Raw genomic sequence first — 20,105 nt, 5'->3', positions numbered from 1 at the left:
TGCACTTGACCCAAGTGAGGTGAATGGGTACCCGGCAAGATTAATTCCTTGCATGCACTGAGCGCAGGTGATAGCAGTTCGAGCTAAAGCTGGGGTAATAATAGCAGCGCTTTGTATCTTCAGGCAAAAGGCGCTTTATAGATACTGCTATTATTATTATTAAACAGCCAATTAGAATCAATAATTTCAGGGAAGCTACCATCGGATAATAAAATTACTATAATAGTAACTTCTACGCAACAGGGCCCATAGGGAGATAGGTTTCCATACTTTGAAGAATTTCTAACCTCTCCCCTAAAATGCTGCCAAACAATATGTTAGTATCATATGCTGATACAGAAGAGCTAACATTGTGTGCGGGCATGTCAGGATCCAATGACCGGGGTAATGATATATCTGTAAATCGCTTAGAGACGTCATTTTGATGTATTAAGCGCGATATAAAATCTGAATATCATTATTTTTTATTGATAAGGGCATTAGCAATTGTTAGCATTGATATTGAGGCCTATGTATGGGTTTGCAGTGTGTGAAGTATCTAACAGACACAATACAATCTCATTTTATACTGCACTATTGAAATTACAATGTTAAAAGAATATTTCAAGTAAAATAAGTAGGGAATTAAAATATATGAATACAATTTCAAATGTTGTGGGTGTAAATATTTTACAGTGCAGGAAGATGGCAAAGTTATTCTAGAACTGATGTCTTATCTTTGAAGTGACTTTAAAAACTGTCATGTTTCTCTTTATTTGGAAGCTGGTTGATGTAAAATCAATCCTTACTACATAGTAAAAGTTTCCAAGCATTAATTGTCTAACAAATTTAGGAAAGTTTTCTCACACCATTGTGGTATATTTTACCCATTTCCATCAAACAATAAAAAGTAAATAAAAGGGAAAAATGTTTCCTTGAAGCTAACATAACGATATATTTCCAATATCTGTTGATGTGATTCCTCTTTGCCCAAAGATATATGAAGGTTGATAACAAAAGTAATAGAACGCAGTCATATTGCACAGTTTGAATTTGTTGTGTTCTTTAGCCAGTTTCTGTATTTCTCAAGCAGTAGTGAGTCTATATATTGGTGTTATTTCATTTGAATCCATAGTCCCTTACAAGAGATAACCTATAAACACTAAATGATATTATCAAGCAATGTGACGATACAAATGTTTGGGTAGAATATCAGTCAGAAGTCCAGTCGGTCTGAGATGGTCAGTTGTATCAATGTATGAAAAAAGATGCTTCTCTTGAGACTTGGATGGAGAGAGGTTATTCTTTGCAGCATCTCTCTCTTATGGATGCACATCTTATAACCATGGCTGTATGCAGCAGGGGGGGGGGGGCAGATGCTCCCCAGAAGATTTGAAAACTTATTTATTTTTAATGAAAATTTTCACAAAATTAACCATAATATGCACAAAATCCTTCAATTTCACTTTACAAATTGCAAAAGCGCCAAATTGACAAGCTCAGTTGTTTCGCTCCCTCACTTTCTCAATTTCTGCATATGATTACGGCCATGGTAACAAGAAAAGAACAGTTGCATTTTAGCTAGCTAAGACAATTGGTATGTTCTAAATTTTCAGCTCATGGTCTATATAATCTTTCTCCTCACCACCAATCCCTCTTTCTCCTTCTCACTCTCTCCCTTCCCCTCTCCCTGCCTCTGTTTTTTTTTCCTTTCTCTTTCCTTTCTTTCTTTCTTTCCTTTGAAATCTTTTCACTATATTTCCATCATTTTTTTTCTTCATTATTTCCCCTCATAGTAAACTACTCTTTACTTTATTGCCTTTCCAACTTCTTTCTTTTTGTAATATAATCTATGGGCAACCTTTAAAATAGAAACATAGCCATTTTAGAGTCAGACCGCTGCTTGAGGACTGGTATAAGTGTGTGGCTTGCAAAGAGAATAGCTCTGGACTTGTTGAAGTAGTGAAAACACAGTGTTGAGGTTAAGGATCTAATTTCAAAATTGTGTCTGTCCTATATGTTATGCATATTTATTCCTTTACAAAAATTTCAGTCACAATTCTATAAATTGTGAACTGGTAAAAATAAATGATTCACTGTAAACTCAATATTTCTTTTAAAGAGGGCTAATTAGAATTTCAATTAGAAGTTAATATTTTGTATTAAACTTGCATCACAAATAGAGGGATCCAATTTTAATAATCCAAAGTTATTTTTTTCTAGAGCTTCCATACATGATGGCAGGTAGAAAGCTATCTAGACCAAACTCAGATAATCGTCATCAAAATTACACGTTGCCAAGTTGTACGGGATATGTTCATCATATCTGTATTTAGATATATTAACACCCATTGTGATAGCAAATATGGACATTTACTTGAAGAAAAAATGTTTTTTGTTTCAAATGGACCTATAGAATGAAAAGCTTCTGGAACTCTCATTTTCATTTTCCATAGTATTTGACAGTACCATTATCAGTTTAAATTTTGATGTAATGTTATCATCCATTAATGAGAATGGCCATCAGTTTCTTTGTTTTTTGTGCAATAACTTTTACAGAGTTTAACTTTATTTTCATTTCATTCTGTTAGCATGGTAATGATGAACACATTGGTGATTAATATTCATGAGGACCTTTCAATGGATTGATGAATATTCAGAAATGATTATGAGAATCATGAATATTAATTCATCATGTTTGCCATCGTGATGTTTCCCAGAAATTGATATTACTATACTTTGTGTTGCCTTTGCTGCAGTTAAAGAAAATTCCCAATTGCATTTTATACTGACTTGATATTTACCACACACAATATAGTAATTCCTTTGTAAGCACAAAATAAGTAGAATGTACTATTCTATGCAACCATCTTAATGTAGAAGCAAAGCATAATTGACTTGTAAAGTAATTTAGGAACAAGGGACAGTTATTTTTCCAAAAAATAGTTAGTAATTTGGTCTTCACATCATCTAAAAATAATTTAAAGTCTTATCAAGATAATATTAGAACTCCCCAGTTCCAGTTGACTGAAGTAGATGTTTAGAATATTCCTTTAGATCAATTTATGCAAATTACAAGTTGAATTTAATCAAATTTGAATTTATAGAGGACCATTCAATATGTTTCAGGATATATGTAAATTATATATGTCATGATCACTGAAATTGCAAAATACATGTCATTTCTCATTCTAATTGTCTCTCTATTTCAAATTGTCTTAACTTATCTCTTTTCTTATTTTTCTTAAACTCATTGGTTCATATTTTTTAACTCTGGTTTTATTCAATCCTTGTCTTTTCAAGTATGTGACACAAACAATAATAAAGATTGAATTTATCAGCGTATTTGGTACCCAAACCAATTATTGCTGTCTGAGAATAATAAATTAAATAGTTTTCTTTACAGATTTCAGTATGTAGGCCTTCATCTTACATATTTCACATTATTTTCAAGATATTCTAATCTATCACCTTTCCTCCTTTGTATTGTAAGATCTGAAATGTAATCTAAAAATCTCTTTCTTTATATCCAATTTTGCATTCTTGCCATCTATTTCAATCTGTATATAAAGAAATGTCATTATGTTTCATGATGTCATGCCAAATAAGGGCATATATTGTACATTTGTCCTTTGTCTTGCATGCCACGTACCTGTATACTCGATTATTCAGCTGTACAATTCCTTAAATATTATATATATATCAAACTTCTTAGGAATGTAGAAATCATAATCATGACTTTGTTGTGTGTGTGCAATAGTTTAAAGATCTTTAACAGAAATTACAACTATATTGAAAAGGGTTAGCAAATTGTTGAAATGCCACCTCAATGGGGAAAAATATTGTTTTTTATTTGTTGTTTTAATGATATGACCTTACTTTTTCACCTTTTTTGTGGATTTATCAGAGTTATGAGGTGACTAATCTCTCTTTAATCTAAACATATAGGTGGTACATTTATATGTATTGAAGCCTTCAGAATTTGAGCATCTATAATGACACAAATTATTTATTTATTACTATGTACATAAAATACAGAAGTGCCAGTTTTTATGATTAAGCAACGAATTGTACATTACAAAGCATTCAAACAGTATTTTAATTTTGGTTACCATTTGTAGAAAATAAATCTTAATGTTTAAAGGATTAGTGGGAGGTTGTATTTATGCTGTGGATAATACTTTAAATGATGAAAAAAAAAATTATATAAATGTAAAAAAAAATGTATCTATATACGAGTGTAAAGCTGAGTGTATTATAGATAACTGATAATGCACCTGCACTATAGATTATTTGCTATAGAATCATGATAGTCTAATGTTACCATGACAATATTATTTTGAACCAAACATTGTCATACTTATTAAATTTTTCAAAAAGAATGTTTACCTTCTGAAACTCCATGATGGAGTCAACAAAGATGTCTGGCCAATCATTGATTACAATTTTATTATGCGATTGTCGTACGATTGTGTGATTGGTGTACAATTGTGTGATATTTCATTTAGTTGAAATATCGCACAAAATAGAAGCATTTTTTCACAATATTTCTAAGTGGCTGATGAAAGTTGTCTCCATCTGTAGAGTTGAATGATGCTGAGAATGGTACCATATGTGTTTATATTACAGAAGTAAAGTATGGGAAAAGTCATATATGATGGTTTCTGAAATGTCTAGGATATTTTACTAGTGACTTGCCAACTGAAACAAATCTTATCTGGGAGTTTTTAATATGTTTATTAGATCATTAAACTATTATTTAACATAAGGTTTGGTGCATTTGACTGGAATTAAGTAACCAACCAGTCATATTCATGTTCATTTAGTGTGATCATTTTGAGTTGTTAAAACCAATGGTGTTGAGTGACTTGTTGGCAGAGAAATGATTTGCAAGATCATTTAAATGACAATGAATATACCCTAGCATCATTTTCAACAAATATTCAGTAATTTGCTCTTATTTTATTTTTTTTACAGAATAAATGAATGTGTAATGTAACTGATTTACAATATTGGTAAAAACAAGGAAGAAATATTTAGATAGATCTACTTGGTTAATATTTAGCGCCTAACTCGATTGATCAATGTTTGAATGACTATGTTTGGCCAAACTTTGATGTTCATGTCGTTATCTGTGAACAGTGGTGTTATTAAATGTATGTCATTTAAATTGGTACATTTCATAGTCTTGTTTAAAAGATGATTGTAATATATAATATTGTAAGTATACATGTACTTCAATGTGTTACATCCTTGTCTTTATGTGCTGCGTATATCAGTATGGATGGGCAAGACTTTGAAAGACAATTATTTTGAGTCTAGTTAATTCATATTATTTAAGTTGATCATATGCAATTGTTAAATTTCTCAATTACATTGACATCAATCTGGACCTTTATATACACAACAAAAAAGTAAGTCCCCCCTAAATCAAATTGCTGTAACTTTTGAACCGAATTATTTTGAGATATGATATTTCATGGGTGGTTTTCTACAGTCATTAAGCAACTCCTGGGAAAAAATGAGATTGATCGGTTGAGTCATGCATGACTAATTAAAGATTGAACTAAAAATGACCATTTTTGAAAGTCACAAGAGTTGTTTTTCAGATTGTGCAAATACAAAGTTGGGCAAAAATTGTTTTTAGGTGAATGTTATGGTGTTATGCTTTTTTACTATCCATCATTTAACCACTTTAGACCAAATTTTGATATCGTATGTTCATGGTTGAGTGAGCACGATGTATTGCAGGCCGGGGGCCGCGGAAGCGTGGGGCGGGGGGGGGGGGCTTCAGCCCCCCACTTTTTACTTTTTTCCATTAGCAAGTACAAAAATGTAATAGGATTGTGATTTTTGGCATGGCCAGCCCCCCCCCCATTTTGAAAACTGCTCTGCGGTCCCTGTATTGTGACGTATCATCACAGGGTTTTTTGTAGTATCTTCTACAACTTGTTAGATCATGTTAAAATTTAAAAATGTTGATGGCTCCCCCGATTATAGGCCCCTCCCCCATTTAAAATTCTGGATCCACCACTGATCTGTCCATACATTCAACTGATCCTGAGAAATTGTTAGGAAAAGAATACATTTATGCAGTATAAAGAGTATTCATTCCTAAGTTTTCGAATGTGCTCGCTCAACCATGAAAATCGTTAAAGTTCGGAAAGTGTTTGGTGATAGAAATGATGGATGATAAAAACAACAGCAATTAAAGACACATTTGAAACCAAATTTGCCCCCAATATTCACTTTATTACCCTTTAAAATGAGTCTGTGACATTGAAAATACCAATTTTCCCAATTTGATGCGTGCTCACTCATCCATAAATAAACAAATCGATTTTATTTTTGCACAGAATTCTGCCCATAGGTTGATAAACATTACTGCCAAACGACATTGCTAAAGACAGCCTTGAAAAAAAGTTCCACCATATTGAATGAGGGGTTACATATGCTTAAACATATGCACCCATAATGTACACAAGTCTTTGAGAGAGGAAGTCAAAATTTTAACAAATATGAAATGAGGGTTTGTTTCATGGACGGTTTTTGTTACTTCTGCCAACGGTTATTTCATGAAACTTCGCACATGGCTTCAGAGTAACACTATCCAAAAGGTCCGCACACCAAAATAACCATTCGATACGGTACAGAGTCGGGCCAAGGCCTTGAACTTCTCATTTGCATAATTTTCGAATATTGTGTGCTCACTAATGCATTAAACATCAGGATTTTCATAAAAATCAAATCAAATGAACTGTGCAAGGAGTTTTGTGACAGATATCCATAGTTACAAATTGCATTTTTTCCAATGACGTAAAAAAGAGCTAATCACATTCCACATGTTTATTCAAGCGTAAATGTTTAATTTGACACCTTTGAATCATTGAAGCATGTTAATTGGTCATGAACATAATGACAAAGTTGAGAAAAGATCATTTTCAGTTACCAAAATGAAGCAATACTTGCCTACGATATTTGAAAATCGCATTTTTTGTTTCCAATAAATGTTCATTGAACCGTGAAACGGTGAATATTGTTGAAGATAATCTTCCCCCAAATAACTGTCATCATATTCTAGCATTTTTATTGATAGAAATGTGTAAAAATCCAATTATAGCAAATTTGGACTTGAGTTAATTCAACCGTGAAATTTAGCCAAAAAAGTTGTATCGTCTTTTAGAAAGTACCTTTTACAAGCCTTCTGACTATTTTTCATGATGAGAATGTGGAATTAGTTCCAACAATATGGAAACAAAGTTATGATATTCTGCTTGTGACTTTTGAAAAGTGACATTTTTGCCTTCTGATGGTGCTCACTGAAGCATTACGTAAGATACGTCCACGACATTTACTCAGAAGTTAGTTTATAAAATTACCTACACGTTCATGTAAAAATATATCAAAAACTTGCATTGGTTCGGAAAATATTGATGTTTGTTTAGGGGGACTTACTTTTTTTGTTGTGTATATAATATTTTCTTATTTCTTACATGGTTACAGTACTTTCCATTGATATGCAAGTTTTTCCCCATTCTATTTTGACTTTCTATCATACACAGCATATCCAAATACAGCATACAAATGCATCTTATTGTTATTCAGTAATAATTTGCCCCTAATTCAGTCACAAAGATTTTTTTTATAAATCCATTTTGACAGAAGTGAATTGTGTTTGTCCAATTCCACATTGAATATATGTGATTCCCTCTGGATGGAAAGGTTCTCATTTTCCTCAACAACCGTATGTGTATACCAAACTTTTATCTTATCAGGAGATTAACAGATACTCATTCTATATGTGCCTACAGAATTGTTATTTCGATGTCTGTATAGCTGCCATGTGTTGGTACAATGCTATGTATAAATGGTCAGTAATATTACAATTGTGTTGTATTTTCTTTTAAGTTAAATTGTATGTTATGTTCTTGTTGATTGATTGGACAGAAATGATAGTTGAACAAGTTTGGCGATTTATGTTTGTCAACATTAAAAAAGGAAAATGACAAAAATTGACAAAATTTGAGTGGCATCTATATCATTTATTTTTTTGTGTTTGAGTGATGATATTTTGCGATTAGTTTAGCTACAAATTCGCAGGTATATACCTGTAAATGTAAACTATGAAATAAGATTTTTAATTGTTAAAACTAATTCCAAAAATGTATATACATTTCAATTAAGTTGTATGTTCGTGAAGTTCTAGAGATGATGATGGATAATGATGATGAAGATGACGACGATGATGATGATAATGGATGATGGATGATGATGATGGATGATGGATGATGATGATGATGATGATGGATGATGATGATGGATGATGACGATGATGACGATGATGATGGATGATGGACGATGATGATGATGATGGATGATGATGATGGATGATGACGATGATGGATAATGATGATGATGGATGATGGATGATGACGATGATGGATGATGATGATGATGATGGATGATGACGATGATGATGACGATGATGATGGATGATGATGATGGATGATGACGGATGATGACGATGATGATGGATGATGATGATGGATGATGACGATGATGATGATGACGATGATGGATGATGATGATGATGATGGATGATGACGATGATGATGGATGATGATGATGGATGATGATGATGGATGATGATGATGGATGATGATGATGATGATGATGGATGATGATGATGATGATGGATGATGACGGATGATGATGGATGATGATGATGGATGATGACGATGATGATGACGATGATGATGGATGATGGATGATGATGATGATGGATGATGACGATGATGATGACGATGATGATGGATGATGATGATGATGGATGATGACGATGATGATGGATGATGACGATGATGATGATGGATAATGGATGATGATGATGGATGATGACGATGATGATGACGATGATGATGACGATGATGATGGATGATGGATGATGACGATGATGGATGATGATGATGGATGATGACGATGATGATGACGATGATGATGGATGATGATGATGGATGATGACGGATGATGACGATGATGACGGATGATGATGATGGATGATGACGATGATGATGATGGATGATGATGGATGATGACGATGATGATGACGATGATGATGTATGATGATGATGGATGATGACGGATGATGATGATGATGACGGATGATGATGGATGATGACGATGATGATGATGGATGATGATGATGGATGATGACGATGATGATGGATGACGATGATGATGGATGATGGATGATGATGATGGATGATGACGATGATGATGACAATGATGATGGATGATGGATAATGATGATGATGGATGATGACGATGATGGATGATGACGATGATGATGCTGGATGATGACGATGATAATGATGATGATGGATGATGATGATGATGGATGATGGATGATGATGATGATGGATGATGATGATGATGATGATGAGGATGATGATGATGATGGATGATGATGATGAGGATGATGATGATGATGATGATGGATGATGATGATGATGGATGATGATGATGATGGATGATGATGATGATGGATGATGATGATGATGAATGATGATGATGGATGATGATGATGAATGATGATGATGATGAATGATGATGATGATGGATGATGATGATGATGGATGATGATGATGGATGATGGTATTGATGATAGGTTTGGTGGTGGTTATTATTAAAAATGACTGAATGAATAGATAATGTTGGAAGTGGTGATGGTGGCGGCAATGACGGTGCAGATGCTAATGTATTCAAAAACATGACAATAAAACAAAGATAATATAGCGATGAAGATGTAACACCTCGTGAGAACTCGTTTGTATATAGGATTCAATCATGATGGTGAAATCACCCTAAAGTGTAATGATGTTTCTTTGAATCAATGCTATGAAGATGTTTGGACATTTTGCATCACTTATGGACTTACAATGATGAGTAATTATTGTTTTCATTTATCCACCAATCTAGTAGGTTATATTGCCCTTTTGATGTCCCTTGAGATATTTCGTTAAGCAGGGGCGGGGGGGGGGGGGGGGGTGGGCGACGAGGCAACCTTCCTAAATGAGTGGATTGTTACACAAAATTCAAATACACCCTCCCCCCCACGATCGCCGATAATGGTGATATTCTGAAGCATCCCTGATTGTCCATATTACAGAGAAACTTAATCAGACATGTCAACAGAGACAAATATTTTGCATTGAGATACCACTTTTATTTATTTATCAAACAAACAAGAGTACATTACACCCAAATACACCCTGATAATAAAGTACCTACTCAAATACGTAATGTACTAGTACATGACTGACATATACAATCGGTGCAAAATACTAGGCAAATGAATATATTTCCTATATGATCTACGAATTCTTTATACAACTTTTTGTACACATCAGTTACGGCTTTTTGCATTTTATTACATACCGTAGCCAAACAAAGGCATGAACACAGTTATAAATGCAGCAAAATCATAATTCAACTCAGTTTAATAGTTGCATACCAGCTTTGTGTATTCTTCTCTGTAATGCGAAACTGCTTTGGGTACAACTGTAAACTTTCCTGATAAAAAGTACACTACAAAAACTCCGGTGTTGATTTAACACCAGCCCGGAATCTATATATGTCCACACCAAATAAGTATTGAAACAACACCAGTTTGGAATCAAACCGATGCTGTTTTAATACTAATTGGTGTTGTATAAACACCTTTCTGGTGTTAGACCAAAACGAAACTTGTGTTGTTTAACACTTCTCTGGTGTGGACATATAGATTCCGGGCTGGTGTTAAATCAACACCGGATTTTTTGCAGTGTATTTGCTGCCGTCTGCACAAACTTCTCACGTCAAAATACAAAACAACTACAGATTGAAAATAGAAACATGAATCATTCGTATATGTTTTAGACAAAAGCTTTACGAGATTAATCAAATCATGCATTCTACAATGTCAAATAATTCATGATAATAATTTATCTTATGTCAAAGTATAAAAATAACGAAAAATTATATTTCACGGACTTCTAAAATTTTCATTCAATTCTCATCACTGCATAATAGTAAAACATAATTAAAAGCGCACTGACGACAACTACTCAATAGGGGCCCCTAGGGGTAACAACATAGTAAAGAAAAAAATAACACTTTGTTTAAGCCTGCCACTCTAACAAAAAGTTGTTTAAATTTTTCTTTAATTATTGTTTAAACTTTATTGTTGAAACGGTTGTTAGAGTGACGGGCTTTAAAAAAAACGTGCTTAAGGTTTTAAACAGCGCTTTTTACAGTGTAAAGTAGCTTATTTACAATCATTTTGCAAATTGCAATCGATTGATAAATATGCTAAAGTAATACATTATACTGTCTGTTACACGAAGTACATCAGCAGTCAGTTGTAAAATTGAAAGTAGTTTCCAGGTGAATAATTTCTTTTCTATATACAATTGTCTTGGAACAATTTATTTGAAACATCCAACCCCTAATATAACAGCAACCACATAGTAAAACAACCCCGAACAGCTGAATATCGTTACCTTCAAGTTGATCAAATACTGAGGTGTACAAGCAAGTTAAGAAACACTGATTTACATCCCCATCAAGGGGTATATCACAAAATAATAATGACGTATTTCAATATTAAATATTCTGTTAACGTTGCAGCTTGCAAAATAAATATTGCAAGCCTATGTTGTGATCATACCATATAACTAACTAGAAAATGCGATCACAATTGTTGATGCTGTCGCAGCGCTGTCACGAAATTGAGAACATAAATCATATTCCTTCCACATTTGTTTTTACTAATTGGTAATTCTTGTGGCCTATATTGGTGAATTCTTAAAAAGATCATCCAATTTTGGTAAATATATATAGTTTTTTACCTGAGGTTTGTGAATTTACATTCTATATAATTTCTTTCCTCCCAGTCTTACTTTTTTCGTTTTGGTAGAGCTTTAAAAAAGATAATCAAGTTATTACCCATAATCAAAAGGTTCCATACAAATGTTTTACTTCCATTCATCGGATTTCATCAAATAAATTAATCTTGAGTTGATTAAATATTTTTTTAAGCAACATCATATTTCCTTCAATCGAATGTAAAATCAGCATATGGCATCAAAGAACAAAGTGGCATGAAACTGTTGACTAACAACAATTGACTAACTAATTTACCTTTCTTCCAAGATTAGTATGAAAACGCTTCTTTAAAATGTATGTACAATCTTATATTTTGTTTAGCAGCCAGTGCGTTAATATATTCATAATAATTATTTACACCTACTCCTCCCAGTAATATACATTTAAGTCAACATCTAAAATGACTAATGCTACAAAATATTTTGTATCCTAATCATTGACAATATAATGTTGTCCTTCATTTTTTAACGAAATGCAAGCATTATATAAACTAGTGAAATAGAACTCCAAGTCCAAGATGATATTAACAGCAAGGAAGAGAGTGGGGGAAATATAGTAGAGAGTGAGACAGGGAAGATATCATTAATATTTTAATGAACTTTCTTATGAAGGATGGAATCCATGGTAAATATGATCATCCCTTCATCAATAACAGAGAATATCCTCACTACCCCTACCCTATATCTGATGTTATTATTATACCATTGCTTACTACATTAATCTAGAGTCTCAGCGTTTCTACGGAGCCTTTAAAGTGCCATCGACTTGGCGAGATAAGTTAACGCGATATAGATCGAACACTAACATTAACTTAAAGTATATGAAACGATATACGTATACGGAGCCTTTAGAGTGCCATCGACTTGACGACTTGGCGAGATACTTTATTGTGCCATGTCGACGTAATAACCTTATTATGTCGACATGGCGAGATACGTTTTCTAGCCAAGTCGACTTACTATAACAATTTTTATGTGGACATGGCGAAATACGTTATCTTGCCAAGTTGACTTCTAAAACGTTATATGTCAACATAGCGAGATATTTTATCGTGCCAAGTCGACTTAAAAAACCTAATATGTCGACATGGCGAGATATGAAGTGTCCAAGGCCGACGAGAGTCCAAATATCTCGCCAAGTTGACCTATAACTTTTTATCAGTCGTCTTGGCAAGATAACGTACCTCGCCATGTCGACATAATAATGTTATTATGTCGACATGGCACGATAAAGTATCTCGCCAAGTCGTCAAGTCGATGGCACTTTAAAGGCTCCGTATATATCGTTTCATATACTTTAAGTTAATGTTAATTGAGTGTTCGATCTATATCGTGTTAACTTACTCATCTAACTTAGACTAGATTATAGTGTATCCAACACAAGCGGGTACACCCTTCACAGTATCACAAATTTTTCAGTTCAGCTCTCTACTGAAAAAGAAGGTTTGACGGGATACGTCATTTTATTGTTACTACAAAGCGTTTATTCCTATGGAAACTGTATCTGTGATGGATTTACTCATTTCTGTTGGTTAACGTATTTTATATTATGTCACTGAATTCAAGTAAATAATAAAAATCGACATCTCTTCAGATGCCGAATAAGGTATTTAAGATGATTCTACTGCCTTTTTGAAAGGATAAGAGACGAAGGAAATATCAGCATTTTTTATATGACCGAGGTTAATTGGATTCTCAAGAGAAAACTTTTGATATGATCTCAGTCTAGTTGTGAATGTGCAGAAATAATCTTGGAAATCTTTGAAATAAATGAAAAGATTTAAAGAAAAACAATGACCTTTTAAATGAAAAGAACCTTTAATTCGACACTATTCCCCCCCCCAAAAAAATAATAATTATACAAATGAATAATAATAAATGTCAATCTGTTCATAACTGAAGGAAATCTTCACATTCACAGAAGGGGAACTCTAAAACTTAACATTTATCCTTTGAAATCCATTTTCATTTATATATACCATATTTTTTTATTCAAAAACTAATGTCTTATTCAAACTCAGCATCATTCCGTAGTGTTCTGTATCCTTTTAAAATGCTCGTAGATTTAAGGCTATCTATATAAAGCTTAGCTTTCATGATTATGCTTTGTCTAAAATCTCTTATTAATCCACAGTTTATAGATATTAAAAAGGTGCTGTTTTTTTATTTTAAGTCATTCATGAACTTTCCTTCAATCACATTTTCAAAGAAACGTACACGGATATGTTCTTTATTAATTATCATGGGTAAACTCGAGGAGGGTTCTTTAAAGGGATACTACGGGTTGAAAATAATTATATCTGAATTAATAGAGTAAAACTCAGAGCAAAATGCTGAAAATGTCATCAAAATCTGATAACAAATAACGAAGTTATTGAATTGTAAAGTTTAACAATATTTTGTAAAAACAATTACATCGTCATGAATATTCATTACATGGGTTGATGATGTCACATCCCGACTTTTCTTTTTCTTATGTCACTACATGAAATCATAAGTATGTTTTATTTTCATACAAAATTGTGTGTTTGATATGTCTCCCTCATAATGAAATAAGTTTCAGCAATGAATATCTAATGCATTAAATCATTTGTCAACCCAATTTTTGTTAGTTATTCGAAGACATAATATTAATAACCATAATTTCATGAAATAAAATACCAAAGAACAAGTGAGGATTTGACATCATCTGTTTGCTCAATTAATATTCACGAAGACATGCATAGAACTTGTTTCGCCGATATAATGCAAAGTTTTAAAATGTCACAACTTGTTATTCCTTGTCCGATATGATGAAACTTTCATAGTTTCGTTGGTCTGATTGTTCTTTTTCTGTTCAAATCGTATTATTTTCAACCAGGTGTACCCCTCTAACAGACCCTAGGGCACTTAACAAAGATGATTTTACGGTTGTCTTGATGGAGGTTCATAATTTGTGACGTGTGAAGAAAGCTAGATTGTATGGTCCACAGTGGAACGGTGACGAGGTCGGTTGGTCACGTGAGTAGTAGCACTGAAGATGTATGTGATGAATAAGGCTAGCATGAATCCTATTATTTTACTTCCACACAAACGAGATGCGCTACCTGAAAGCAAACGACAATTAAAAATAATGAAAAAATGTACATATACAGTCATCACAGATCCAATAATCAGTAAACTTCAAGAAAATATTTTGGGCAGGGTGTTTTATTTAAACTTATTTTCCTAACGTTTTTTGTTAACTGGAATGATCTAAATTCATTTACATTTGATTTCAAGATTAGGTACTCTTTAAACTATTCTTATGTTGTCTATAATAATTATTCATCATGTGAAAGCTCATGATAGTCAAACTCATTGTGGCTACTGTGCTGTGTCATATCAGGAAATGCATTCCCTGTGGACTCCTCGTGGGAAGAGTGCAAATTTGATTACGAAGATAGATCAATAAATTACTGGAAATAAAAAAAATGTAACTAAAGGCTCATTCAACTACATGTCTTCCGATTTATATGGTATAACAGAACCAAGCCCCAGCCCCCTTAAAATAAGAGATATCATTCTTACTGCATACAGTCAGTCCCGGTTCATCTGATGAGTCCTCACATTGATTTAAATTGTTGCAATAAGCATCTTTAGTAAAGCATTTCCCGGACAGTTTACACGCTATCTCATCCTCGGTGCAATTTTCTCCTGCAGTGAAATAAATTGATATCATCATGATAAAACGAAAAACATTACAGATGATGAAGCTGGGTGTGTTTATTAGCATATAACGGCATGTGTGTCAGCCTGTGCTTCTGATGTGGATGGTTGATGCCAAGATTCATGTCTGTAAAGAAAATAATCGACCAAGTAAGAATTTTTTGTAATGAAACTAACTTTCAGAGGTAGAATTATTTTGGAATTGTGTTCCTTCAAGCAGATACGAACCAATAGCGCCATATCGAGTCCTCAACTACTCATACCTGGCCAGTTTCCTGACCCATAGTGCTAGTGTAGTCTAGTAATATAGACCCACTTGGATGATAACGTGCTCATTAACTACTTAATACATTTATACCGCAATAATTATGTTACAAAGTAGCAAAACAATCACTTTTCCTCTCAAAACATTTTAGTTTCTCTATACAAATATAGGTCAATTTATTCTCTGTAGTATTAGTAGCTATCTGAAAACGTATATTTTAAGACTATGTATTTATAACACACAGTCAATGAGAGACCACACACAGTTCACTCCCCCTTTAAATCTATTAGTTGTATAATATGCCCAGTTATATTTATACTATGTTGTGTTTTTTATCATATATGTACAAAAGTGCATGTAACGAAAATCAGTCAAATCAAACCAAATCAAATCAAAACGGTGTAGAACTTGAGTAACGAGGTAAATACTTTAACTTTTCCATAAAATGCACTATCGCTTCTAATTTTGAGAACGGAGAAAGAGAGCGATCCAAAAACAAATTTCTTTTAAGAAATCAGTTCTATCCTTATAATGCTGGACAAGTAGTTTCACGCAGCAAGTTTTAATAACAGAATTTTGTATACAATGCACCGACTCTACAAATTTGGAGAGCAACCGAAGCGAATGAGTTATTTTGTCCAGATATCAGTTCCGTCGTATGTTGGATATAAAATCTCATGTGCAACTGATTTCTCTACTTACCTTCACCTGGTAGCCAATATGGAGTGATGAGCATCACAAAACCAGTAAAACTGTTATTTAGGTTGTTGGTTTTAAACCTGACTGTGAGATCTGGTCCTCTTGAATAGAAGTAGTTTGGTAGCGATAAGGTTTCTCCACACTTCTTAGCCAGCTCCAAGTCGTCAGAACTGCTGGCACCATCGTACATTACAAGAGCGTCATTCTCACATTGACTGTAAAACATAAATATGGTTGTCAAATATTAATGTGAGCAAGAAGATTAAAATTTTGATTGATAATATACATGTATCATCTACAGGTCGCTCCAAACTTATGGAAACTCCTCGATTCTAAATTAAAGGTGAAAGAGTATTTTTGATTTGATATATTTTCTCTTCTGCATTCATATAACATTGGTATACAATACAATTTTCATTATACGTAACAAACATAATATATCGGTAATTGATTTAGGTATGAATCATAATGAAAAAAAAATACAAAATAGAACAGTCATTTATATGATCTACAACCAACAAAGAAAATTTAACATTTACAGCTTGCAGGAGAAGGATTGTCATTATAAGCAGATTGCTTGAAAAACTGGCAACTCCGGAATAAAACTCATTAAATTATTCAATACATTTATAAAGCAAAATGGGTATGTTATTTTGTTTATAAATTTATAATGATGAAGATGGAGATGAATGAGGATGATGTTGATAATGGTGATATGAAGGCCATGATGGAGATGGAGATGAATGAGGATGATGTTGATAATGGTGATATGAAGGCCATGATGGAGATGGAGATGATGATGGTGGTCATGGGAGAGTATTTGGTGATGATAAAATCGCTTCATCATCTTTGTTCATGCATGTTGTTGTCTCTTTTCTTATTTCCCTGCCTTTATTTTTTTGTTGAATGTTTATAAACGTACATTTCTGTTGTAAAAATATTTCCTACACAGTATCATCACGATTACTTTGATAAATTCATATTAAAGGTGAAAATATGAATTTATTCGGAAAGGCACAAATCTATCATTATTCTATCTGCTTAAAACCATGGTAAAAACCTCTATTAGAATGCTTGTGAGTGAGTAGAGTCATATCAATATATACGATGTCTATTTATGTACCAATACCAAAAATGTAAAAAAAAAGTATATATATTCAATTCTGTAATGTAAATTTTTAAACCAACTTCAACGCGCATGTTTCCGGGCATCCAAAAGCGGTTTTCCTTTCATTACAATGATTGGTACCCCTTTCTTTCTCTCTCTCTCTTTATCTTGTATATCATTTTCAGTTATGTTATGACTGTATTATATTGTTTCCTGCAAACTGTCTTTATGTATTGATATTTTTTTAATCAATACTAGCTGGGCCAACATTTGATACAAGCAATTATGGTTCCGTAAATTGTTATGTAAATTATCTTTATGTCAATGATTTTGTATTTACACATTTTTAATTGTAAGAAATAAATTTGAATTTAAAGGAATTGAATATAAGAATTCACAAGAAATGAATATAGTCGTATACACCCGGATATCGCGAAAGTCTTACATCATTGTCGATTCATCAGCACATTTTTGGTGCGGAGATTAAAAAAACTACATTGTTCTCCACTGTTGAAAATGAGAAATATATCTGTAAAAATACAATGTAAACTAAACTTTTTGGCTGCAAATATTAAAGCACAGACTTTCATCCAAGGTGTAAGTTTGAATAGGTCTCTGTAACATAAAAAAACTAAAAGTAGAACTGTAAAATTAATGTCACTGATGTGGACTTCCATAAAATCAAGGAATTATTTGAAGAAAATAACATTTAGATTGGCAGCTGCTAGTTGTAACTTGTTACCATGGCAGTTACCGCCTCATGGTATTTGTTCAAAATTTAATCGCTTACTCACTTTGATAGCTCGAGATTGAAATGAGTGATTCTGATAAAGAATGTCTTGTTTCCTGAGGTTCTAAAATGAATTTGACAGTCGACGTTATCATCGTACGAAGGTACGTAGGTGACAGCGCCATCATCGCTGGATGTTATTTCTGGTGGTGGTTGACCTTGACCGGTACCTCTTGAAGTTACTTTGTATTGATCTCCTAGATCTACTGTATAGCCACATGTCTCACTCGGCATTAGATCTGCAATAAAACAAATATCACATTGTTATCTTATACCCACACGTCATGTGGCCAATGCACATTGTACCAGACAATCCTCTAAATATGTACACATTTGAATAATTAGAATTCTTGATATCAAGAAATGAATTCTTGATATCAAAAAATCGAATTCTTGATATCAGAAAATGTGGATAAGTGATAAAAGGGCTTGCCATACGTCCGTTCGCCGCGGCGCCGCCCTGCGACGCAACGTACGTGATTGGATTTTTACCTGCAAGTATGCATGAAGGTTAGTCATGAAATTTCTGAAAGTGATGAACTTGATATTTGATCCCATCTTCATAGAATCAAATCAAATACAAAGTTAAGATGTCCTCATCACTCCATGAGTTGTTTGTTAATTTGCTTCTCTTATGTAATTGTAATTTATATATGAATACACATAATAATAATGATAATAAAAAACAAACTCTGGGCTGTTAAACTAATACTGTACTTGTTTAGGGGGGTCAAATTAAGGGAATACTTGTCAAGCGTAACGTTCTGTTTCCAATACTCGTTGAGGCTAGAGTTTCACAAGCAAATACTTGTAAAGGGGTGCATTTCCAGAACATGGAAAATTCCTTTTTACGGTGCTTTCCGAAACCCCATGAACGCGCAGGGTATCCACTCGCCAATGGAAGTGACCCCCCCGGGAGAAAATGTCTAAAGACAAAACGAGGAAACTGGTGCTAAGTATAACTGGGCTTGATGTTTAGTGATCATAGTAACCAATATCTCTACGAATATCTATAAATGAATTTAATTGAATTTATTTGAACATCATTGGCATCCGCCAATATTCTGTTCGAAACAAATATAGAGAGTAGTAAATATATTGTCTCCTAGACAGGGCGGACATGATTGAGGTGATTATTAAAATTTGGTATATACATACATATATATATATATATATATATATATATATTCTCTTCATCCATTTCTTTATATATATATATATATATATATATAAAGAAATGGATGAAGAGAACAATGGTAGGCATAGCTTAAATCAAGGTTCCCCAGAGCTATCTACCCTTTGGAAAAATTGGTGATGCCGAAAAAATGTCCCTACCGGGAATCGAACCGGGCCCCCAGCTTTGAACGCCAGTGCCTTGACCACTAGACCACAGAGACGGTTAGTAGCTAGGGCGAGCCCGATCCGATTGACCGTCAGATAGACAGATTTTCGACACTATACCAATTATATATTCCTTTGTCGGGTGAAGGTGAGTTTTATATATATATATATATATATATATATATATATATATATATATATATATATATATATATATATATATATATATATATATATATATATATATATATCGTCTAATAATGGGTAGAAACAGCATATTGATGCGTTTAATTAATCGAGCACATTCACGTA

The 20,105-nt window shown here is 33.2% G+C and overlaps 1 protein-coding gene across 1 annotated transcript; it reads right to left on the bottom strand.

The window, feature by feature from the left end:
• Positions 1-14,423: 14,423 nt before the first annotated feature.
• LOC121409458 (low-density lipoprotein receptor-related protein 12-like) lies at positions 14,424-18,694 on the bottom strand. Its single transcript, XM_041601389.1, has 4 exons — positions 18,457-18,694; positions 16,558-16,769; positions 15,453-15,578; positions 14,424-14,989 (listed from the first exon to the last, which is right to left on the bottom strand). The coding sequence occupies exons 1-4, from the start codon at positions 18,684-18,686 to the stop codon at positions 14,856-14,858; spliced, it is 702 nt and encodes a 233-aa protein (XP_041457323.1). The 5' UTR covers positions 18,687-18,694; the 3' UTR covers positions 14,424-14,855.
• Positions 18,695-20,105: the final 1,411 nt, after the last annotated feature.

The sequence above is a fragment of the Lytechinus variegatus genome, chromosome 2 (genome assembly GCF_018143015.1).
Source record: "Lytechinus variegatus isolate NC3 chromosome 2, Lvar_3.0, whole genome shotgun sequence".
Classification (NCBI taxonomy): Eukaryota; Metazoa; Echinodermata; class Echinoidea; order Temnopleuroida; family Toxopneustidae; genus Lytechinus; species Lytechinus variegatus.
The sequence above is the reverse complement of the archived record's forward strand: the minus strand, read 5'-3'. Positions and strand labels throughout refer to the sequence as shown.